This window comes from Rhinatrema bivittatum, unplaced genomic scaffold (genome assembly GCF_901001135.1).
Source record: "Rhinatrema bivittatum unplaced genomic scaffold, aRhiBiv1.1, whole genome shotgun sequence".
NCBI classification, from domain to species: Eukaryota; Metazoa; Chordata; class Amphibia; order Gymnophiona; family Rhinatrematidae; genus Rhinatrema; species Rhinatrema bivittatum.
The window spans coordinates 309,503-335,531 of record NW_021820356.1 but is presented as its reverse complement, the minus strand read 5'-3'; the positions used below and the strand labels follow the sequence as shown (position 1 = coordinate 335,531).

Sequence of the window (26,029 nt, the reverse complement as noted above, 5' to 3'; positions counted from 1 at the left end):
TTCAAACTGTCTCCTTCAGCAGTAAATCTATATATAGACAGTCTATATACTGATGCTCATCTGTTTATAAATACTAATATCAAAACTTATCCATTTTTAAATATTCCTTTATTGTCCTTAGGCATATATCTTAAAATATATTCAACTTTTATTTATACCAAACTCTTTATGCTGGTTTAAACCATCAACAAATTTTGAATGTATCTATAGTTTTTACCAATCACAGTACCCATATAAAATCCCCATCCTTTCTCATTCGTATCTCTTTCACACACATTCATATACCCATCACTCCCATATAAAAACCTGTTACAATCTCCAGCCATTTTACTATTGACTCAATGTATCATGTAGCCGACCATGTACTATTATGGAAGTCCATCCAATGTCAACGTTGATCTTCTAATTGTAATCCTCAAACTTGTTGTAATACAATGAAAGTACTTTTATTTCCCACATTTCTTTCTCTCAAAACGCATGTCCTTCATGGAGCCACACCCGACGCCATGGCGTTTCGGCAGCGTCCACACAAACTCCACTCTTGTGGGCTGCCCGGTTCACAGCCGTCTGTGTTTCAACGCACCATACTGCCAACACAACTGTTTCCCGATGGACTGCTTCTTGGGGAACGTTTCTCAAACTTCCACAGATTTCAAATCGGCTTCCTTCTTTAATCCTCAAACTTTCCAGCTGTAATTCCTGACCGTCCTTGGTTAAGTTGTTGCAAGCACTGTAAGAGAAGAGCAGAGTTTGTGAAGGGGCCAGGGGTGACCTCTAGCAAAGGTGGATGTGGGGAAACGAGTGAATGATCAGGAGGGAGACAAGGTACCTCTCCATAAGTCCTACCTCCAGAAAGCATTTAAACAAAACATTTAATACAGAAATGCACTGGTGCAAAGTAATGACATCTAATGTATTAAGAGCAGACAACAACAATATGTTTTAACTGTAAATTGTGTGTTTCCTTCCAGAAAAGAACAACTTGTCATTTATCGAAACTTCAGCTTTGGACTCAACTAACGTAGAGGAAGCGTTCAAGAATATTCTCACAGGTAAAGTCTCTCGCCTAGCTGGGAGGCCCTTTCTGACAAGCAAAAGCACCCCGTGCCCCCGCGGTCATGCTCTGCCTGATAAAGCACAACCCCGACCCTTAACCTGGGGCCATGCTCTAACAGATACAAATCTCTCTTCCCCACAGATCACACTCTGACACATAAAGTCTCCGCCACATCTCCTATCCCCAAAGGTCATGTTATGAGAGGACGGTATCTACCTTCCTCCCACGTTATGCTCCGTATGGTAACGTTTCCCCCTCTCCCCTTGCCCCGGGGTCACGCTCTGATAGATCTAGCCTGTTCCTTGCCAGGGCCTTGCTCTGGAGCCTCAGGATCCACTCTCTCCCCGTGTCATGCTCTGACTAGTAGAGTAATTAACTCCTCAGTAAAGTTCTTTGAGGCTGACGTGTTCCGGGAACGCTCAGCCCAATCTTGCTTGAGTAGCTAAGAATGAAATTCCTTTACAGCAGTCAGCAGGTCAAACAGCAGGCACCCTGTACGCTGTAACAGCAAGCAATTCCAGGCCTTGGAAGAGCTGTTTCCAAGGTTACAGTTACACGGCCGGTTAGGTGGGGCCGGTGCATCCCCTTCCCCTGAACTAACCTATTGGCAGTAGCTCCAGCACAATGTTCCCTTCTTTGGTGACAGAGAGGTTCTGTGCCTCACACTGGCAGGATTTTGCTGCCCCCAAAGGTTTGGCCTCTAGGCCAACCACCTAGTTTGCCTAATGGAAGCACTGGCCCTGTGCTTAGGTCCATCCAGGCCTACCTTCGGATTTTCCTAACAGCTCTCTTTATGTGGGGTTTTTTTTATAACAAAATAAAACAGCAAAAGGCACCACTTGTCAAATATTTATAGAGGCTCCAAAACAATAATATATATTTCTTTCACAAAACTTAAATAGTAACAAGATAGTATGTATATATATATATATATATATATATATATCTCTTGTTAAATATTTATAGAGTTACAAAACAATAATATATACTTATTTCACAAAATTTCAACAGTGACAATATAGTATATTTATCTATATATCCCGTCAGAAAAATTCATATATCTTAAACAATAATATATATTTTTTCACAAAACTTCCATAGTAACAATATAGTATATATATATATGTCCCGTCAGAAAAGTTCATATATTGTCCGTAAAGACTGAGTACACACAGTTTGTGGATTAATCTTGAAGGTACCCGACAGTGGCCGGTGTTTCGCTGCAACTGTGCAGCTTCTTCAGGGGCTAGTGAACCTTTAGAACAAGACACTCCTTATTTTGGACTCGAGGTCTCACAACGAACTTTCATATAAACTGGGACAGAAACCGCTAACTGTAGATAGATAGAACTTAATAATAATATGTTCTTAATTGATTTATTATGTACACCTGTTTTCATTCTCATATTGACTGTAAAGCTTGTTGCTGATTTACTGTTTATTTTGAACCGAGGTGATGTTATTAACGTGCCGCGGTATATAAAAAAATTACGAAATAAATAAATAAATATCTACAGTTAGCGGTTTCTGTCCCAGTTTATATGAAAGTTCGTTGTGAGACCTCGAGTCGCCGGCAGCCCCGCTCCGTCCTCCGGTCCCGGGGGCGTGGTCCGGAGGCCTTGACCACGCCCCCGGGCTGGCGCCATGCCCCCAGGCCCACCCCCGAAATGCCGCGGCACGCCCCCGAAACGCCATGTCGTTTCGGGCACGCCCCTGGACACGCCCCCTCCCTCCCCCTTTTCGAAAGCCCCGGGACTTAGGCCCGCCGGCATGCGCAGGGGTTTTAAAATCCGCCCCTAAGTCTATTCCACGCTACTGTTGCTAGTAATAGCAGTGACTATTTTCTTTTTTTTTAATTTTCTTTTATTATGCTTTTTAAATTACACATCAAGACAATATTTCTTGACATTTGAACACTGAAGCATAGGTAAACATATAAGAAATAGGAAACAAAATAATTTTCATCATCTTTACACCAAACATTTGACATTCACCTTACTTCATTAAAGATCCCTCCATACTGCAAAGAGAAGATCCATCTCACAAAAATATACTAATTCAACTCAACATAAATCTTTGAAAGAGAGAATTTTACAGCCTATATACTGAGAGGAGGAATATTTCCTGATGAGAGATAAATCACAGCTTATTGGGGACGTGGGTGAACCTGGACATTTACCCCTTCCGCACCCTGTATGGTAACTTTATCAGAAAGAAACTGAGTTAATTAAGATGGTAGGAAAAAAAGATAGGTTAACTCTTTATATTTAAGCTGACATTTGCAAGGGAATTTCAATGTAAAACCAGCCCCTATTTGTAGGGCCTGTGTTCTCAAGAATAAACATTGTTGTCTTTTCTTTTGTGTCATTCTAGACACATCAGGAAATATTCTCACCTGCAAATTCATAAAAGTATGTAAGCGATATTTGAAAAACAGTTTGAATATCCATTCTCTATCTGTCTCTAGTACAAGTGTGACAATCAAAGTACTTTTTTTCAGCTATGCTAGAGTCTGATGTCTCCAGCACATCTGTTAAATTTAGATCTGGCATTTTATTTTCAATATTTGGGGTTTCTCTTAATTCTTCTACACCTTTTTTCCTTTGTGGTAAATAAAAACATTTCTAACCACCGGTGGAATACTTCCTTCAGGCACTTTTTTAAAATCTCCTATCAGATATTTTCTAAACCTCTCTTTTGGAGATTATATATGAAAGTCTAGGAAAATTGACAAACCTCAAATTCCTAGACTTTAACATATTTTCCATAATTTCTATCTTATTCAACATTTTTACATTATCTTTCAATAAAGAGTCTCCGAGATGTTCTATTAGCATTTACAGTAGATTTCACTTCTGCACACTGTGAAAGACCACTCTACTGCCCGCATTCTGACTTCATGAGCTTTTACCACTTCATTTATAGGAAGAATTTTGTTTGCTATCAAATTACTAAGTCCTTCTATTGCCGCCCACACAGATTCCATAGTGACTTCTGCTGGTTTCTGTAATTTGCATATTAAACTTAAATCAACAGGACTTGAAGAGCTCTGTCCATCAGTTCCTCCTTCTTCTCCCCTGGCCTGGACTGCCTTCCAACTCATCGGGAGAAATCTTCCCGAAGTCTTCACTTCTTCCACCCAGGTTTGGATTCCCTGCCCTGACCCCCATTGCCAGCAGCTTCGGCATGCAATAGGGCCAGTTCCACCCCTGGATTCCTAAGTGTAGCAGGGTTGGCGGGCCCCTCTCTCATAAATCGGGGGAAAGCGAGATATCCGAGTCAGGCATCGGGACCTAGGTTGCTTCCCGGCCTCCCTGCCTCAGTGACTGCACTCACGATTCCGTTCCTCCTCTGATAATATGGGCGTCCATAGGACCGGATACATTAGGAGTAGGAGAGGCTCCAGGGTTAGCCTTTTCTTTTGCCCTGCGTTTCCTCATACGATGAGGCATAATAATACTAATTTCTCTTAAGAAACAGGGAGTCCCACATATACTTCAGTATTTAGACTTTTTATTCACTTGGATCCTCTTGTGCTGGAAGGGTAGTGAGCATGAATATAAAGTAAATAAAGTAACTGCTTACCCGAGTTGGGGGTTTTTCTTTTAAATCTCAAATATTGTAGATTTTCTAAAACAAAGCCGTGCGCCCCTTTGGCGCGCGCGGCTTAGATGATGCGCCGCTATACAGCCGATTTTATAGGTCCCAGTCCAGTCGCCCTTTCTGACGTCACTTCCGGGTAATTAAATCGGAGGCCCCCGTTCTGGGCCAGGATGCAGTCCTCACCCGCAGGGAATCTCAGCCAGGTAATCAGAGTTGTTCACCTCCACCTCCAGGAGCAATGGCTATTTTCTAAGTCAACTTAATTAATAGCAGGTAATGGACTTCTCCTCCAAGAACTTATCCAATCCTTTTTTAAACCCAGCTACACTAACTGCACTAACCACATCCTCTGGCATCAAATTCCAGAGTTTAATTGTGCGCTGAGTGAAAAAGAACTTTCTCCGATTAGTTTTAAATGTGCCCCATGCTAACTTCATGGAGTGCCCCCTAGTCTTTCTATTATCCGAAAGAGTAAATAACCGATTCACATCTACCCGTTCTAGACCTCTCATGATTTTAAACACCTTTATCATATTCCCCTTCAGCCATCTCTTCTCCAAGCTGAAAAGTCCTAACCTCTTTAGTCTTTCCTCATAGGGGAGCTGTTCCATCCCCTTTATCATTTTGGTTGCCCTTCTCTGTACCATCTCCATCGCAACTATATCTGTTTTGAGATGCGGCGTCCAGAATTTTACACAGTATTCAAGGTGCGGTCTCACCATGGAGCGATAATTTTGTATCATCTGCAAATTTGATAACCTCACTCGTCGTATTCCTTTCTAGATCATTTATATATATATTGAAAAGTACCGGTCCAAGTACAGATCCCTGAGGCACTCCACTGTTTACCCTTTCCCACTGTGAAAATTGACCATTTAATCCTACTCTCTGTTTCCTGTCTTTTAGCCAGTTTATAATCCACGAAAGGACATCGCCTCCTATCCCATGACTTTTTACTTTTCCTAGAAGCCTCTCATGAGGGACTTTGTCAAAATTCATGTAAAGTGTGTGTGATTCCTGTAATTCCCTTGTGTTATTACAGAGTTTCTTCTATAGTAGGTTGCTCTGAATGGTCCAGACCATGAGATGCATAATTCCTCTCCTTATCTTACGTGCCAGACAATGGGCTTGGGTTATCGGAGTTTCTATAAACCTTGCAAATTAACCTGTTTCTTTAGACCAGATGTTCATAAATTTTCATTTTGGAAATCTTGGGAACCAGACTCATTTGCCAGTACTCCAGGACAAAATCTGCACTGCTCATCTAAAGGAAAGCATTTAAAAAAAATCTATGCAAGTGGTTTCTCTGGCATTTTACCAGGGAGATTTTTCTCTCCTCACCGCACATTATGCTGTATGCATTTACAGATAGTTAAAGTCTCATTTAACTTTATACACAAGGGCAGGCTACTTCTTATAAACGGCATAACTATTTATTCAGCATACAACTCAACATACTGTGTAGCATTTACTCGTTTCTATTTCATTCTCCAGTAAGTGGAACAAAGTCTCTTAACTCTATCAGAGCTATAAGATGACTTTTTCTTTGAATAGTTGGTTGAAAATGTAAAAAGGCAGTGCTTTCTTTGGTGTCTCAGAGAAACTGGAGCTGCATTCTCAGCTCGGAGCTTCAGGCTAAAATGAAGAACACATCCCAGATTCTCCATAATGCCTTGCTACCTGCCTCTAGGGATAACTAAGCAGGGTAAAGATTACTTCCTGAGTTATGACATGGAAAACATGAGGGTCCCCTTACAGTAAGGCAAATCTCTCCTAATGCACAGCTTTCATGACCTATCAGCATTAAAGGTTTCAATTGACCTAGAAACTACACAAATCACTATAACCCCAGGGTGGCAGTATAACACAAAATATAAGCGCTGCATTGCAGAACAGAAATATTTTTCTTCCTCCTCATAATCTTAGGGTTTGATATAATAAAATGTAACTGAAAACTGTGAGCTAAATTTTAGCTCATGTTGTCTTTACTCACACGGGGGCCCACTGGAATGAGTTGCGCTCAGCAGAGCACAGTTGTGTGCACATTGTGATAGGTGGGGCTGGGTGTGAGCCCTTGTTGCTGTGGTATAGTTGACACAACCTAGTAGGCAAATCTACGAGGTCTACGCCAACAGTTGGCAAACACGCCCTGAAGTAGGACAGGCAGCTGCCTCCCCCGCAGATTGAGCCCTTGGGTTCTGGCAGGGCTTAGATGGGTCCTTAGTATGGTAGGGTAAACAAGATTCTGAGGGCACGTTGGGGGGTCAGCACAGGCAGCAGACTTGAGGTGGTCGAAGGCCGGCTAAGATCGGGGCAGGCTGTGCACAGACCTGCTCACGTGCAAGCAAAGAGGTCAGGTCCAGGCGGCAGGCAATCCTGGTCAAGTCCAGGCAAGAGATCATGATCCAGAAGTCAGGCCAAGGGTGGACAGAGACACACAGAAGACACTGAACGAGACAGAAAGGACAAGGGAGGCGAGACGAGGCAAGGCGGGAACCAGGAGTCAAGAACAAGCCACGGGAGCAACCCGCACTGCTGATGCAGGAGACCTGTTGCTGAGGTGAGGTAATGCTGTAGGGACCCTTGGTTAAGTAGACCGGTCGGCCTGATGTCATCGGAGGACGGTGCTAAGGCCTATATAATGCGCGTCTCTAAGGGAAGGTGGCGTCCAGGGTGCATCAGCAGAGTCCGGAGTGTGCCGCAGTGGCAGGATCCTGCCGCGATGCTTCTGGGCCCGCAGCGGGGTTGGGATGAGTGCAAGCCTGTCTTAATCGGCAAACCTAACACTCATGTTTTGGGCATAACTGTTAATGTGTTCCTAAAACTGTGAATTCTGCTTATCACCCTCGCATGGAAATCTTATGCTAATGAAGGCATTAACTATTACCCCTCCATGCAGAGAGGGGCGCTGGCTCAGCTCATATTTTCTTAGTGCTGGAAAGTTTACTCTGGTCATCAGGGAGTAAAGTCGCCAGCACTAGTGTCAGTCTAAGGGCAGAGGTCAGAGTTCCAGCACTGGGACCTGCACTTGGGATACACAGAAAACGTGCTTTGTGCAGCCAAAGCATTTTTTCTGCGCATAAATATGATACATGCACACAAAAATGCGCGTGCTTTCTGCGCACCAATCATGTCTGAGACTCCTCTGCTCCCAGAGTTAAAAGTGCGATCAGCCTGCATTGAGCACACATTTTAACTCCGGTTTAGCTGTACATTTTCCATTCGGTGCACTTTTAAAACTTCCAACGCGTACGCGTACTGCAGCGGGAGTTAAACATTTCCCAAACTTGCATGATAAGAAACTGCACTGAGTGTCAGTGCCACAGTATTAATCCACTCTTTATCACATCCGGCCCATGGTAAAAACTGAGTTAACTCTGCTGCAATAAGCTAATGGTATGCTAATGCATTGGGAGCTTAAAATATGCACATTAGCTCAAAAAGACATGCTGAGGGTGCATAAAATAAACTTTATTTATGTGTTTCTACAAATAGTATCTTCTTGTGTAAAACAAGATTTATGTGCACAATACACAGTTTATACACACACAAGAAAATGTAAGTATAAAGCATATTCTCTGTACATGAAACAAGCTGTGTGCACAGGAAACTTGTGCATTAAGGGATAGATTTTTAAAGTTATGCGCGGGCGTAGATTTGTTCGCACGAAAAAATCTACGCCCAATTTTATAACATGCGCGTGCTGCCCTGCGCACGTAATAAAATCCAGGCTCGGCGCGCGTAGGGGGGGTGCACAATTGTGCAACCTGCGCGCGCCGAGCCAAGCAGCCTGCCTCCGTTCCCTCCGAGGCCGCTCCGAAATCGGAGCGGCCTCGGAGGGAACCTTTTTCCAACCCCCCCCCCCCCACCTTCCCCTACCTAACCCACCCCCCCAGCCCTAGCTAAATCCCCCCTCCTACCTTTGTTCAGAAAGTTACGCCTGCCTTGGGCGTTTAATGTGTATATTTTAAGCTCCCAATGCATTAGCATACCATTGCGCACGCTGGCCAGTTGCCGGCGCGCCATTCCCCGGCCCAGGGGCTGGTTCGGAGGCCTCGACCACGCCCCCGGGCCCGCTGCATCGTTTTGGGAATGCCCCCTCCCCGCCCCTTTTAGAAAGCCAGGGACTTATACGCAGGGCATTTACAATCTGCCCCTTAAGCCTTTGTAGCTGCACCTTTGACTTTTTTTTTTTTTTCTACTTTTCTCATTTTCTCAAAATCTCCCTTTTGAAGGTTTAATGCTAGAGCAATAGATTAGTGTCCTCCGTCCAGTTACTAACTCAAATTTGAGCTCATCATGAGCACTGTTGCCGAGCAACCCCACTACTATTACCTCTTGCACCAAATCCTGTGCTCCATAAGAATTAGATATAAAATGGCTCCCCCTCTTGTCATTTCCCAGACCAGCTGCTCCATGAAGTAGTCATTTATTTCATCCAGAAACTTTACCTCCCTAGCATGTTCTGATGTGACATTTACCCGGTCAGTATTGGGATAGTTGTACACTCCAGTTATTAATGTGCTACCAAATTTGTTAGTTTCCATTAGCATTTCATGGAAACATAGAAATGACGGCAGAAAAGGACCAAATGGTCCATCCGGTCTACCCAGTAAGCTTATGGTAATATCTGCTGTGTCGAATAGGTTATACCCCCATGCTTATATGTTTCCCAGACCATAAAAGTCAGGGCTCTTGTTGGTTGCTGTTTGAATCCAATTCCCCATTACCCACCCTGTTCTTATCAGTTTCCCACATTAACCCTCATTGACTGCTGCTGAATCCAATGCCTTGCTGTTGAAGCAGAGAGCAATGTTTTGAGCTGCATCAAATTAACAGACTTATTGGTTAAGGGTAATAACTGCTAGGGATGTGCATTCGTTTGTGACGAAATAGGAAATAGAGACGATATTTCCTATTTTGTTGCATTTTTTTTTGGGGGGGGGGGGGGGGCAATGAAACGATAAGAAAATCCACAATTTCGTGTGGTTTTCTTATTTTTGGGGAGGGGAGAAAGGGCACATTAAAAAACAAAACAAAACCCCAAACCCACCCCAACCCTTCAAATGTAATTAATTGCAACCCGACCCCCCAAGACTTGCCCAACCCCCCCGAAGACTTACCGAAAGTCCCTGGTGGTCCAGCAGGGTCCTGGGAGTGATCTCCTGCTCTCAGGCCGTCGGCTGCCACTAATCAAAATGGCACCGATGGCCCTTTGCCCTTACCATGTGACAAGGCTATTGGTGCCATTGGCCGGCCTCTGTCACATGGTAGGATCAATGGACGGCTGCAGCACCATCAAGTTACTCCATGCACTCTTTTTTTCATTTTAATCTTTAGCCTTCCACACTACCCTCTCTATGAAGAAATCCCATACCCTTTTGAAGGGCATTCCAGGCATCCACTACCCTCTCCATGAAGAAACATTTCCTGATATTGGTTCTGAGTCGTCCTCCTTGGCGTTTCATTTTGTGACCCCTAGTTCTACTGCTTTCTTTCCAATGGAAAAAGGTTTGATGTTTGCACATAATTGAAACCTTTTAGGTACCTGAAAGTCTGTATCATATCACCCCTGCGCCTTCTCTCTTCCAGGGTAAACATTCATATCCTTCAGTCTCTCCTCATAGATTTTTCGATACTGACCCCACACCATTTTGGTCGCCCTTCTCTGGATCGCCTCCATCCTGTCTCTGTCCCTTCGGAGATACGGTCTCCAGACCTGAACACAGTACTCCATGTAAGGCCCCACCAAAGACCTGTACAAGGGCATTATCACCTCCGTTTTCTTACTGGTTATTCCTTTCCCCAGCATTCTTCTGGCTTTAGTTATCGCCTTGTCACATTGTTTCGCCATCTTCAGATTGCCAGACACTATCACCCCAAGATCCCTCTCTTGGTCCTGGCACATCAGACTTTTACCCCCAATCACATTACCGCACCCCAGATGCATGACTGCATGTCTTAGCATTGAATCCCAGCTGCCAAAACTTTGAGCTTTCTCAAATCAATTTTCATCTCTTTACTCCTTCAGGTGTGTCCATTCTGTTGCAGATCTTAGTATCATCAGAATCCTAGCAGACCCTATTGCAGATCAGGAAGCCCCCTGGACTAGGGCTGTGCTCGCCTGAGGGACATAGTACCAGACTTTCACCTCAGAAGCTTCCCTATCCAAATATCAGATTCCTTCTTCACCCAGCCTAACAAGACTTCAGTTCACAGCATGGGATGCTCGCTTACCATATGCTGGAGATAATGCGGACGATGCAAAAACGTGCATTCAGTACAACGCAAAGTTTTACCCTCGTATGCACATTTTTTGTGCGCAAATGTTACTTCTGATGCAGCAAGGAGTTTGCGCACAAAAAAATGTGCACGTAAAACTATGTGTCCTACTTAGCACCTTCACATGAAAATCCCATGCAGAGAAGTGCACTGGCTTAACTCAAGTTTTCTTAGTATTGGAAATTTTACTTCTGGTTAGAGGAGACGCCGTAGGTGAGTATTTGGTCCTGGCTGTGGACTGGTGCGGCCGGCGGCCATGACAGTCAGCCCCAGTCGCGGCTTGCCGCAGCCGGCGGCCATAACACTGTGCTTGGGAAGGTTCTTTTGCCTCTTCGATTTCTACTTCCCCTGGATTTGCTTCCACGTGCTTTCCTTGATTAGCTACTTGCTTTCAGGCCTGGTTTCTCCCCTACTTCACTGGTCTTCCTTTCAGAGCTGCACATCCACTCATGCCCCATCCTAGTTAAGTGCAAGCAGATATCTTTGCACCAGTCCATGGGTGGTGCACACAATTTTAGCTGTTACCCATTTTGAAGTGGTGACCTGTTTTCCCCCACTTCTCAGCACCTCTGTCTGCCTTTGATGCACATCCTTAAAGTAGTGGTTCTGGTTAAACTCTTGAAAATATCAACTTACTTGTTTCTGGGCTTTTGTGCGCCCACTGCCTTTTTGTCTCTTTCCCCTAGGATCCAGAGAATGAATCTCGAGCTGGGTTTTGCCAAATAATAATTCTCGTAAGAGGGGATAGTTGGGCGATATTCATGCTGGTCAAAAAGATTATTGGGACATGAAGGAGGAGGAACCACCATTCTCCAATTACACCTTCCACTCTGCCATGTCAATCATCCCCTACACATACATCTTTTATTCACCTCCTGGAACCCTCTAACTCAAAATATATATTTAATCTGACTTTGGATGAGAAAGTACTTTGCCACAGCCCTGCAACTCCCGTTATAGTCTATAGGAGTAAGTCTGACTTTTTTTTTTTGTTGGTCCCATCATGGCAAAAATGGAAATCCTGCAGAGATTCAATGCCATTTTATTCTTTCACATGCCATAAGGGAATGTGGAAAAAAACACCTCTTAACCTATATAAATATGGGAATGTTGGCTCACCTTTGTCAATTCTTGTTTTATGAGTTCTTCATGCCAGTCTGGATCAGAGGATGATATGCTCTTCCCAGCAGGACTCAGCTCACCTCAGCATCTCCTTTCTTTCTTGCTGGATTACATCACCGTGCAACTCTCCTCCCACTAGCAAAATCCCCTGGCCTTTCTCAGAACAATGCTAAATGTAAACAGGATCACAGGCACCCAAGATCATTTCCTGAAAACACTGGGAAAAAAAAACAACCCCCATAGGATTTCATAATGAAGGTGAGAGCTCTCCAGACTGGTGGGGAGAACTAATATAACCAGAAGGTGAGGCGCAATTCCCATTATGTTACGATGATAGGCCAGACAAAAAGGGGAAAAGGACTCGGCAGACATCCCAAGAACAAAGATATCCCTGGACAATAAATCTAAACAGAGGAGAAAAAAAGAACAACCCTAGGCAGAGCTTTGGGAGATGCTGTGTGACCAGGAAGGAAAGAGGGAAGGAAGAGAACGAGGCATCACCAAGAACGGCAAAACCGAGGAGCCAGAAGGACTGAAAGCAAGAGCTAAAAGAGCAGATGTCTGATTAAGAAGGAAGCAAAGGATGGCCACGTCCAGAACAGCTTCCCCTCAAGGGCCGAGGGTGTGCTGGAAAGCTGTCAGGTGTTCTAAGATGGCCGTCCTCCGACGATCTCTGCTAGCCAGAGATAATGTCTTTAATGTGCATCTCTGTCCTTTTCTCATTCTGGCAACAGTTTAAAATATAATACTTCTCTTGTGGTCAGTTCTAGATGTTGACACGGAATGGTTATCTTTAGGCTTGAGCACGTTCAGTATAAAACAGGAGAGAATGGAGGCAAGGAGGTGTTAAATCACGTTCTCAAAGAGTGTAACAGATGTGGTGAGCTGCGTTGCTGGGTCCTGCCCATGAGAGGCATCTAGGAAGCTAAAGCCCTATCTGAATACATACGTGGCACGGATCCTCTGAACAGCAAACATGGAGTCAATGTATCACTACCCCTACGCTTCCAGTGCTGGGTTTCTGCATATAATACTGTTGTGAGCTGCCAGAGTGCGAAACTGGAGGAGCTGATAGTGGCATCTTCAAAGTGAAAGGTTTGCTTTGTCTTCTGAAGAGCCAGTATTGCACTGTTAGGGGAAGGAAAAGATAGTGCGGATAGATGGAAGGAGTTCTTTTTATCTGCTTAGATCAATATTACTCTTCTATGGCCAAAGCACTTCATACCTAAGAAAATGCCATACTGGGTCAGACCAAGGGTCCATCAAGCCCAGCATCCTGTTTCCAACAGTGGCCAATCCAGGCCACAAGAACCTGGCAAGTACCCAAAAACTAAGTCTATTCCATGTAACCATTGCTAATAGCAGTGGCTATTCTCTAAGGGGTAGATTTTCAGACGAGCGCGAATAGCCTACTTTTGTTTGCGCTCCAGGCGCAAACAAAAGTACGCTGGATTTTAGTAGATACGCGCGTAGTCGCGCGTATCGGCTAAAATCCTGGATCGGCGCGCGCAAGGCTATCGATTTCGTATAGCCTGCGCGCGCCGAGCCGCGCAGCCTACCCCCGTTCCCTCCTAGGCCGCTCCGAAATCGGAGCGGCCTAGAAGGGAACTTTCCTTTGCCCTCCCCTCACCTTCCCCTCCCTTCCCCTACCTAACCCACCCGCCCGGCCCTGTCTAAACCCCCATCCTACCTTTGTCGGGGGATTTACGCCTCCCAGAGGGAGGCGTAAATCCCCGCGCGCCAGCGGGCCTCCTGCGCGCCGGGCCGCGACCTGGGGGCGGGTACGGAGGGCGCGGCCATGCCCCCGGGCCGTAGCCACGCCCCCGTACCCGCCCCCAAAACGCTGCCGACACGCCCCCGCAACGCCGCGCGCTCCGGCCCCGCCCCCCGACACGCCTCCCGACACGCCCACTCCGAAAACCCGGGACTTACGCGAGTCCCGGGGTTCTGCGCGCGCCGGTGAGCCTATGTAAAATAGGCTCACCGGCGCGCAGGGCCCTGCTCGCGTAAATCCGCCCGGTTTTGGGCGGATTTACGCGAGCAGGGCTCTGAAAATCCGCCCCTAAGTGAACTTAATAGCAGGTAATGGACTTCTCCTCCAAGAACTTATCCAATCCTTTTTTAAACCCAGCTATACTAACTGCACGAACCACATCCTCTGGCAACAATTCCAGAGTTTAATTGTGCGTTGAGTAAAAAAGAACTTTCTCCGATTAGTTTTAAATGTGCCCCATGCTAACTTCATGGAGTGTCCCCTAGTCTTTCTATTATCCGAAAGAGTAAATAACCGATTCACATCTACCCGTTCTAGACCTCTCATGATTTTAAACACCTCTATCATATCCCCCCTCAGCCGTCTCTTCTCCAAGCTGAAAAGTCCTAACCTCTTTAGTCTTTCCTCATAGAGAAGCTGTTCCATTCCCCTTATCATTTTGGTTGCCCTTCTCTGTACCTTCTCCATCGCAATTATATCTTTTTTGAGATGTGGCGACCAGAATTGTACACAGTATTCAAGGTGCGGTCTCACCATGGAGCGATACAGAGGCATTATGACATTTTCCGTTTTATTCACCATTCCTTTTCTAATAATTCCCAACATTCTGTTTGCTTTTTTGACTGCCGCAGCACACTGAACTGACAATTTCAATGTGTTATCCACTATGACGCCTAGATCTCTTTCTTAGGTGGTAGCTCCTAATATGGAACCTAACATTGTGTAACTATAGCATGGGTTATTTTTCACTATATGCATCACCTTGCACTTATCCACATTATGCCCAATTTTCCAGTCTCACAAGGTCTTCCTGCAATTTATCACAATTTGCTTGTGATTTAACTACTCTGAACAATTTTGTATCATTTGCAAATTTGATTATCTCACTCGTCGTATTTCTTTCCAGATCATTTATAAATATATTGAACAGTAAGGGTCCCAATACAGATCCCTGAGGCACTCCACTGCCCACTCCCTTCCACTGAGAAAATTGTCCATTTAATCCTACTCTCTGTTTCCTGTCTTTTAGCCAGTTTGCAATCCACGAAAGGACATCGCCACCTATCCCATGACTTTTTACTTTTCCTAGAAGCCTCTCATGAGGAACTTTGTCAAACGCCTTCTGAAAATCCAAGTATACTATATCTACCGGTTCACCTTTATCCACATGTTTATTAACTCCTTCAAAAAAGTGAAGCAGATTTGTGAGACAAGACTTGCCTTGGGTAAAGCCATGCTGACCGTGTTCCATACATTGTGCTTAAGGCATAGAAATGATTGGAAATCAGAGGTTTCTCCCCACTGTTCCTTATGGAGCCAGGAGTGGGTGTTCCAGAGGGTATTTAAATTGAGGCCAGCTGGTGAGTGAAGCATGGCCAAGCTGTTTTAGCTTCTTGTCCTTAAGCTGCCATGATGTGACTGTGCTCTATTTCAGATATTGATGACATCATTAGAGGGACATTGCATGTCTGGAAAAGGTTGAGGCTTATGCATATTGTAATGAGCCCGTTAAAGTGTGATGAGCCGGCAAGCAAGGAGCTGGCCTAAAAATCAGAATCAAGGGTGTTTTTTTTTATTTTCCCAAGAGTAACTGGGTCTCTCGCCAACATTTCCCAAACGTAGGATAAAAATATACTCACCTGACACAGTGAATATATTTTTGACAGAAACCTTGTCTAAGTTGCCAGCATAGTTGGATTGCTTTCTATATGGTGAAATTTATAATTTCTGTTAATAACACTGTTATACCTAAGTTTTAATTTCTATAATCCGCCTTGAGATCAAACCTGGCAAAAAGCAGAATATAAAATATTTGTAAATAAATAAATACAAATTTCCTTTAATCCTACCAGATCCGTCTGTTCCCTTCTGCCAGCAGATGGAGACAGAGGAAAAACTCTCAAAGCAGACTGTATTCCCTATAGGTTGGAGCAGCAAGGCACTTAAATATATCATAACCCATTGAAAGTCCCAGCACTTCTCAATACAGCTTCCTTTCTGCTTCTTTATGTGATGGCAGAGTCTGCCAGCAGTGTGACCCACAAAGCCAAGAGCAGGCGGGAAACAGATAGGACAAGACTGGTGGGTTCTAACTAGAGCAGGACATTTTCTGCATGGGATGGCCTTCTTTCCCCATGGCTTGAGTCATCAGATGCAGATAGCCAGCAGGACATGGAGAAGAGGAAATACAAGGCACACATGGAGAATAGGAAGTACCCAAATCTGGAGACAGGAAGGCATCCACAGAAGTAAGGTAGGACCGCTGCAGGAATCAGGAGACAGAAAAGCACCCCGAGGTCTAGGACCATGTGTTGGACCAAGATCTAGCAAAATATTGTGTTAGCCTGGAATGTAACTGTGTCTAGAAAGGAACAAGATGGCCACAGAGCTGGGAGGACTAACCAGGGTGTCCAAGAGGCCCACCAAGGCTTTCTGCTGGCAGGAGGCAAGAATGGCCCAAACAGGACCTCACATCATCCCCCTGGAAAAGGGCAGACACTAGATGCCTCCAAGGTCAAATATAGAGAGAGGGTCAGAAACAAGCCCAAGGATACAATGGAGGCAGTGCATGCAAATATCTCTCAGGCAAATTCATTGTGGAGATCCTGAAAACCAGACCTGTTTGTGACTCTTGAGAACTGGAGATGGCCACCCCTGCACTGCTTTACCACAGACTCCAATTCATGGTCCCCAGAATCGTTAACAGCAGAGCCTCCTTTCACAGGAATCGTAGCTTTACAAGGGACAGCTGATCTCAAAGCATCCGCCTTAGGCAGCTTATACATGCTTTTCAGTACCTCCTTAGTCTATATAGTCTGTGCCAGCTTTAGCTGAGCATCAGGTTCTTTTTCTATAAATCTGAACATTTTCTCACGCTCACATTCACACAAAGCTAGATGTTTCCTAGCTATCAGGCCAATACAGTAAAGGTCGTGGGAGAGCGCCCGCTCTCCTGTGCGCGCGATTCAGGGGGGACAAACATGCAAATTAGGGCCCGCGGTAAAAAGAGGCGCTAGGGACACTAGTGCGTCCCTAGCGCCTCTTTTTTTACATAAGCGGCGGCTGTCAGCGGGTTTGACAGCTGACGCTCAATTTTGCCGGCGTCAGTTCTCAAACCCACTGACAGCCACGGGTTCGGAAACCGGACGCCAGCAAAATTGAGCATCCGGCTTTCGACCCGCGGGCCGATTTTAAATTTTTTTTCTTTTCTAATTATTTTAAACTTTTGGGACCTCCGACTTAATATCGCCATGATATTAAGTCGGAGGGTGCACAGAAAAGCAGTTTTTACTGCTTGTCTGTGCACTTCCCCGGCGCTGGCAGAAATTAACGCCTACCTTTGGGTAGGCGTTAATTTCTGAAAGTAAAATGTGCGGCTTGGCTGCACATTTTACTTTCTGTATCCCGCGCGCCATCAACATACATTTGCAAGTTGCGGACGCTGTTAGTTTTGGGGGGGGTTGGACATGCGTTTTCGATGCGCTATTACCCGGAGCGCACTGTACTGTATCGGCCCCGTGTGTTGTGTGCTTTTCACTTTTACTAGGCCTTAAATCTAGAATTCAGTAGCCCAGGTCCTCCTCTCAGTTCTTCTGTTCTAAACTGGCAGCAGGTTCTCTCTAAGCTGTGATGTCACTGATTTGATGAGGTTAGTAAAAACTGTGCTAGAGCTATCGAGATAAGGCATCTACGACCTTCGTTTCTGCCTGAAAACCCTCTGGCATATATGAATGCCGAATAAAAGGAAATTTGGGGACCGTCAATCTTTCTAGACGGAATTCAATTGAAAACCAAACAATTTGGCACTTGACCTCTCGTTCATCTCTACCATCCTTATCTTTTATAGCCTGCGGAAAAGGAAACTATCCCCATCGCCTTCCTAATCGCAGCACGGCTAGGATTCTCCACCTTTCCTCTCCGGCTGACTTTCCTTAAACATGAGCGCTGACTGGCCCTGTGTTATTGGGGAAGCAGCCCTTCCCTTCCAGAAGAGTCAGGTTACTGAGAAATCCTCCTCCAGGGAAAAGAAAATCTCACCCTGCTTTCTAGCTGCACATCTTGCTTGGCTGGACTCTTTCATAGCCCCCTTCTCGCAGTTCTTGGCATTTTAGAGACAGCACAGCCAGCTCTAGCAGCCCCTTCCCCTGCTGCCATCTGTCCTTATGGCTCCCCACCATCAGAGGAGTCAGACTGCTGCATAAGCACAATGAAACCCATCCTAAAAAGGTCCCCTGACTCCGCCTGTGTTTGTAGTCTGAAGGTTAGAAGAACCCAGGGAGAGTGAATGCTCAGCCAATTTCCTGGCTAATTTATTTAAAAACTTGACATAGCACAAAAATAGTACCAAAAAAAAAATCTTACAATAAAAGCAATTTAAAAGTTCCACGCAATAAAAACCGTCAACATTATTAGATACTTCAATAGCATCCATTAGCTATTTACTGCCGACTGCCAATACTATGGCTTCTCCTGTCCTGTAGTGCAAACCTGCTCAAAAAAACATGGCCGACTTTCCCCACCAGCATGGGGATCAGCTCCGAGGCCTTTTCTGGCGATTCACTGGCACAAACCTCCCTAGGTCCTTCCTGCAGCTGCTCAGCCTCCTGGCCAGACCTCCGAACAGCTCACGTATCACAGCCTGCGGTAGAAACCCTGCAGGACTTGCACGCAGGGCATCTTTTCCCCCCTCTCTGTCAACGTAACCAAGAAGGGGGTCTCAAACACCTGAAAAACAGACATTTCAGCTGGTTCTGGAGCAAGCAGCCACCTTCTGCCCGTACCGGGAACGTGCCGCTGTTTCTCCTCACTGAGGTAGCCAACCGTCCGGATTTCTTTCAGACTGCACCGATTTTTTAATTTCTGGTTTGGAAGGCAAATGGAGGGCTAAAATCTCCGGAAATAGTCTGGATTTTAGGCCTGCCTTTGAGGCTCTTTGAGGCTCTTTTTTTGGAGCTGGACTGTGTATTATCTGCTGTGGTTTTTTTTTTCCCCCTTAGTTGATAGAGGTGGCAAGGCCGGTCTTACCCAGCTGTAAAGGGAGATTTATGTCGGGCCTCAGTGGGAAGAACGGGTGGCAGGGCTGTTTATTCCTGCTCTCCCTCCCTTTGCTTGCTGTCCCTGGGGCCGCTGCAGGCAATGCTGTGGTCTGACCATCAACCAAGGGAAAAAGAGAGGCAACCATCAGTGCAAAGAACAAAAGACACCTAGAGCTGGGCTGAAGAAAAGAAGCAGCTCCCTCAGAGACTTTGGTAGCTCGAAAAAGAAGAGAGACCTGGTGCCCAGCAGAGCCTCAGAAGCAAAGGACAGGCCCTGCGAGTTTGTCAGGCCCAAGCAAAGGAGAGGCCCCCATTGGTGTTCCCCGTCCTGCCAGCAGCCCTAGGAAGATAAGAGGCCTCGTACCGCAGAGCCGCTGACCAGAAGGAAATGAGAGGCCCTGCAGAGCCATCGGCAGATCCCATCCCGCTGGCGACCCAAAGAAGAGGAGAGGCCCAGCCGGAGTCTGTGTATGAGAGTGTGCGTATGGGTGTTATGTATTCATTTGTGTGAGTGCATGAGAGGCAGAGGGTGGGCTTGTAAGAGACAGAGTGAGGGTGCATGGGTGTGTAAGAGACCAAATGAGTGTGCTTGGATGCGTGTGCATGCAAGAGAAAATGCATGGGAGTGTGTGTGTGTGCGCAAGAGTGCATGGATGTGTGTGTGCAAGAGCAAGAGGGCATGGGTGTGTGTGTGTGTGTGTGTGTATATGAGTGAGAGAGAGCTTGTGGGTATGTTTAATGACTGTGTTTATATGACAGAAGACATGTTGTGTGCTTTTCCTTCCCACTAATCTACGACAGTCTCAGGGTGAGTGGAAATCAAAAGCTGCCAGGTATGGAGAGTGGGGGATTTTTTTAAATCTTATTCACTTTAATTATTGGGTGTTATTTGATGTGTTTATTGGTTTGACCTAAATATGTATACCCTGGAGGAGAGGGTTAAATGGCCTCACATCTAACTTTCAGTGTCCCGGGTGACTAACTATTAGGCTCATCAATGTGCATTTGCATGTGATGAGCTCTATTAATTTTTGCAGGGTTGGCTGCGCATTTCTGACGTTGAAAACGCATGGCTAAACAGTGCGCTCGGCCGAGGACACCATACTGTATCGGCCTGTATGTGTGGATGCCTTTGGGTCCTGAGGGAGTATGTGTGTGTGTGTGTGTGTGTGTGTGTGTGAGAGAGGGTAAGGGGGGATGTGAGTCTTTGTGGATGTGTGTAGATCTGGGTCTTGGAGGGTGTGCACACAAATCTTTGAGTTGAGAGGGGGGGGGGGTGTCTGTGTCTGAGGGTAAATGTGTGAGTCTTGTGTCCTGAGTGAGTGTGTGTGTGAGTGCATCTAAGAGAGTGTGTTTATATGGGTGAGGGGGTATGTGAGTCTGTGTCTTGGAGGGTGTGCACACAAATCTTTAAGTTGAGAAGGTGTGTGTGGGTCTTTGTGTCCTGAGAGAGTATGTGTGTCTGAGAGGGTGAATGCATGTGTCATTTTGTTTCTTTGTGTGACTCTGTGTGTCTGACAGGGTGAGTGTGTGGGTGTGTGTCTGTGTCTGAGAGGGTGTGTGAGAGTCTGTGTGTCTGACAGGGTGAGTGTGTGGGTGTGTGTGTCTGTGTCTGAGAGGGTGTTGAGTCTGGGTGTGGGTGTGTGTGTCTGTGTCTGAGAGGGTGTGTGAGAGTCTGTGCGTGTGTGAGTCTGTGTGTCTGACTGTGTGAGTGTGTGGGTGTGTGTCTGTGTCTGAGAGGGTGTGTGAGAGTCTGTGCGTGTGTGAGTCTGTATGTCTGACAGGGTGAGTGTGTGGGTGTGTGTGAGTCTGTGCGTGTGTGAGTCTGTGTCTGACAGGGTGAGTGTGTGTGTGTGTCTGAGAGGGTGTGTGAGTCTGTGCGTGTGTGAGTCTGTGTGTCTGACAGGGTGAGTGTGTGGGTGTGAGTCTGTGTCTGAGAGGGTGTGTGAGAGTCTGTGCGTGTGTGAGTCTGTGTGTCTGACAGGGTGAGTGTGTGTGTGTCTGTGTCTGAGAGGGTGTGTGAGAGTCTGTGTATGTATGTGAGTCTGTGTGTCTGACAGGGTGAGTGTGTGGGTATGTGAATGGCTCTGGTGGGGGGAGAGAGAAGCTTGGCCTTTTATTTCAGATATGGGGACATTCCCCTTTCAAACGTAACGGCAGCAAATTCTGGTTTTGTGGCTCCTGCCGTGTGAAAGTTTGGCCCACTCTGTTATACTGCATGACCTAGACAGTAGGCCACACTCGTCGGCAGGTGACCCAGTAGTCATGTACAGATCAGTGAAAATTTTACTTAATGTTTGGACTTTTTATAATTGTCTTTTTTTTTTTTTTTTTACACTTAAAAGAAATTCTTTGAACACTCAATGCCCTGGCAGAGGACCTGATCCCCAGGGGGTTGTTTCTTCAAAGGGCAGGAGAAGACTATGTGGCTGTTTTTTGGAAGCCCCTGAAGGTTTCCCACCAATTTGTCCAAGGGAAAGCAGAACCTCCAGCAACTGCTTCAACCTGCGGCTCCTATTCTGCCTCCTCTGCTGGAGACGGAGAAATATGTCTCCAGCTGCTTAGAGAGTTTTTGTCTGCTCCATCTGCTGGTAGGGGGGGAACATTTAATTTTTATGCAGCCATCCATCTGCTCTAGCCCCACCTTCGTGCTCCTTTTTTACTTATATCCAGCGTTGTGGAAGTCACCAAGAACGAGCTTTCCAAACCTTATCTATTAATATTGCCTAAACAGCGTAAATCAGTGCAAACATATTCGGATTTTTTAATCTGAATTGCACAAGACAGCTTTCCATCGGGTAGCAGACGCTGGCTCCCATCAGTGGCCTCTTTAGTAAGCCCCGCTGAGGGACAGGTTACACTCGGCTCTTCTACTCCTCCTCTCCCCTGTACGAGGCTAAAGCAGCAGGAGAAAACTGCAAGTGGAAGCCTAAAACACAGGCAAATAGTCCACTCTTCATCACTCCGTGCCGGGCTGTAGGATGCTCGAGCATCGCTGTGAAGCCCAAGCTTCTCAGAGGGACGGCAGGGACGGGCTGGGGCACTGAGCCGGTCTCCGTTTCCCCCCCACACACACAGTGAATGCCTTATCTTGTTTTTCCTCCTGCAGAGATTTACCGCATCGTGTCACAGAAGCAGATCGCAGACCGCTCCGCCCACGACGAATCTCCCGGGAACAACGTGGTGGACATCAGCGTGCCGCCCACCATGGACGGCCAGAAATCCAGCAAACTGCAGTGCTGCCAGAACCTGTGACCTACTGGGACTGTCCCGCATCCTTCACTCCCGCCGGCCAGTACTGGATTAACACTACAGTGCAACCAGAAGGTGTGACGTGACCCCCCCCCCCCCCCCCCTCCTTCTCTCATCCCAGCTCCCAGCACTACAACACTGCAGTGCTACCAGGATGTGTAACTTGGCAGGACTGCTGCCCACCCACGCCCTTCATTCTGTCTTCCAGCACTGGAACCACTGCAGTGCTCTCAGAACCAGTGCCACTGCTTCTCCACCTCACCTCTCATCAGTTAGCGCTGGTTTACATTCTCACCCCCTGCATCTGGAGCCCCCTCTGAAAGCACACCTGGTTCCCGTTAATACTGCATGAGCCTCACTGACATCTTTCTGGCCTAGCAGTGGTGCCAATCCAACTCCAGCTTAGGTGGAAGCTGGGTTCCAGTCCTGGTTTTCTATCTCCCTTCCCAGTGTGTTTTGGGGGGGGGCCTTGTCAATTTGCTTCAGCGGCGACCAGCACCAGGGAAGCAGAACTGGATCCGAGGATCTGGCCGGCCTAACGTTAACAGTTGGCACCCCTCTCCCCACACAGTGCTAACCGTAGGTCCGTAGCGAACGGTAGTTGTGCTCTGGAGCGCTGCACTAGGACAGTAGCTCATCAAGAACCACAGGTTATAGAGATTCAGTTCCAGTGCTGACAACCAAGACTTTCAGGTCATCAGATTTTACTCCAAGCCTGGTTTTCTACCTACCATCTCAGTCCTTTCAACAAAGCCCAGCATCCATTAAAACAGTGATGGCGAACTCCAGTCTCCGAGTGCCACAAACAGGCCACGTTTTCAGGCTAACCACAATGAATATGCACGAGAGATTTGCATACAATGGAGGCAGTGCATGCAGATCTTTCACATGCATATTCATTGTACATAGCCTGAAACCCGGGCCTGTTTGTGGTGTTCTAGGACTGGAGGTCGCCATCACTGCATTAAAACAAGGAAGTCTAGAGCAGGTTCTGGAGTACGCCCTTGCCCAGGGGTGGCCAACTCTGGGCCTTGAGGGCTACCAACAGGCCAGGTTTTCAGGATATCCAAAAGGAACATGCATGAGAGATTTGCATACACATTCACTGCGGATATCCTGAAAACCTGATTGGCTGGGGGGGACCCTGCTCTAGAGCCACTCTGCCTTTCAGCATATCCACAATGAGTGTGCATGAAAGAGAGCTCGCATGCACTGTAGAGCTCGCATGCACTGTCTCCCTTTATGGCAAATCTCTCATACGCAGATTTATTTTGGATATTTTGAAAACCAGGCTGGTAAGGGGGTACCCCCAGGACTGGCTTGAGAAAACACTGGTCTAGAGCAGGCGTTCTCGACCCAGTCCTCAGGATACACCTAGCAACAAAGTGGTGGATGCCACAAGAAAGTCTTTTTCAAGTCTTTAATAATGGAGACATAAAATATCACAAAAAGTTTAAGTGAGAGGAGACGGACCGTGCCGGTGTTTAAACGATATACATATGTGCACGGTGGAATTTATTTTGACCATCATCCCAACTGCTCTCTGACATATAAGCCCCTGAGGCAGCCACCACTGGTGGCGAAACTCGGCCAGAGTCGGGCACCTGTATATGATATTTTACGTCTTGTGGCATCCACCACTTTGTTGCTTCCTCACGGCTTCACTGGATCGCCTACCTTGTTGCTTTTTGGGTCCATCTCAGGATACACCTAGACAGGATTTCAGGAGCTCCACAATGCATAGACACGAGATGGATTTGCATACAATGGAGGCAGTGCACATGAATCTCATCATGCATATTCATTGCGGGATCTCCTGAAATCCTGCGTGGCTAAGTGTGTCCCACGCACTGGGTTAAGAACCACTGGTCTAAGACGGCCTGACGTCAGGTTGGCTGCACTCCTGAGTTTTAACCTTACAGTTTAACTTTGGCTCCTGAACCTGAATGGAATAAAAAATAAGCTGTGATAGAAAACAGTTGTTGCTTGTTCTTGTGGTGCCTTCTGGGCTGTGTTCAGGGCTCTCTCCCTGGCCTAGTACGGCCTACGGCCAGGATGTGAAGCCACACATGGAGATGGGAATTTAGATTGTGAACGGTTCGCTTTAGAATAAAATGATGAACGATTGTATCTAGAGGTCAGCTTGGGATCCTCGGCTCTTGAGTTGGGAACTTTGGAAGAGGGCCTGGGGCTCGTGTGATGGAATGGGGTCTCTCAGAAATGAACTGAGCACAGATCTAAAGCAAAGGCTCTCAACCCAGACCATTCTAGGTAGGATCCAGCTGGAATAAGGTGACTAGTCAAGTGCCATCAGGGGCTGTGGTAGAACCACTTTTATTTGATAGTTTTTCCTCAGTCCATTGGAGGAAAAAATGTGTCATTTTTGCAGATGGTACCAAACCATATCCCATGGTAAAGACCCTGCTGGACTCGCTGATTTTATAAGGGAATATGGGTACTTTAGACAAACGGGTAGAGAACTGACAGATGCCATTTGCTATGGATAAGGATGGGGTAATGAACGGCAGGCACAATATGGGTAACCACTACAAAAGGAAGGTGGTGTGGTAGAGTTGATTTTGCCCAAAAATTCCAAGATTGTTTGTTAAAAAAAAACAAACAAAAACCATTTATATTAGAATGAGCAAAAGTTGTCTCTTACCGTGTCCATGTAGCAAACACCGATGGTCAAAATTCACTAATTGGACACTTGATAGGCAATGTTTGCTTCTTTTGATATAAAAGTTGACTTTGTATCTGGCAATACTTGCGGATCCAAACCAGGAAAAGGTACGGAGGATATGGGTTTATAAACCGGAAATGAGTGAAGCAAAGCCGGGCAGCCGCAGCCAAGCTGGACATACGTTGCAGAGTATTAAATAAGGTTGCATATAAGAAATGTTTATCATCCTGCCTCTGGATAAGACATTTGTCAGACTACATTTGGAGTACAGGGATCAGCTTTGGGTACCCATCCTCAAAAAGGATCTCCCAGTGTTAGAAAAGATACAAAGCAGGGCTACCACACTAATAAAAGGAGAGTGGGACGAGGGTACAAAGGAAAATAAGCCAAGCTGGAGAGGAAGAGATGGAGAGCTGGGCGCCAGTAGAATAGAACAGAGGCCTAAAATTCAACCAGAGGCCAAGTCAGACCTGGATCTGAACGGAGATAAAATTATTCAACTAAGGTTGCACAGAGCCAGTGACAGAGCAGGGATTAGAACTCGTGGTCCAAGGGTTTCATTTGTTTAAGTTCTATGCTAACTGGAATGAAGCTGTGATGCACGCTGGTGGTTAGTGTGTAATAAAATGAAACTATCGGTTCAGTTCCCTCTTGCTTAAAATTCCTGTAGGGGAGATGGATATGTAGGGTTAGTCAGAAAAGCAAGTTTCTTACCCATAAATTAGCCATGCTGACCGGGACGTCCTCTGTGTGGTCCTGGGCGGAGCTTCTCTCTTAAGAATACAGAGCTTTGACTCTGCGACTGCACAGCGCTTCCTGAGCGATCACAAACCCTCCTCAGTGTATAAAATATCTTATTTACAGGCCGATACAGAAAAACGAGCGGGAGAGCAGGCGAGGGGCGCGCGATTCAGGAGGGTGGCCTATGCAAATTAGGGCCCACGGTAAAAGGAGGCGCTAGGGACACTAGTGCGTCCCTAGCGCCTCCTTTTTGACAGGAG

At 46.3% G+C, this 26,029-nt stretch overlaps 1 protein-coding gene across 1 annotated transcript in view; it reads left to right on the top strand.

The window, feature by feature from the left end:
• Positions 1 to 24,321, top strand: part of LOC115081564 (ras-related protein Rab-11B-like) — a 61,251-nt gene extending 36,930 nt beyond the window's left edge. Inside the window, exons 4-5 of the mRNA XM_029585992.1 lie at positions 972 to 1,052; positions 22,203 to 24,321. Of these exons, the coding sequence (XP_029441852.1) occupies positions 972 to 1,052; positions 22,203 to 22,348 (227 nt within the window). The 3' untranslated portion in view covers positions 22,349 to 24,321. The remainder of the gene's footprint in view (positions 1 to 971; positions 1,053 to 22,202) is intronic.
• Positions 24,322 to 26,029: the final 1,708 nt, after the last annotated feature.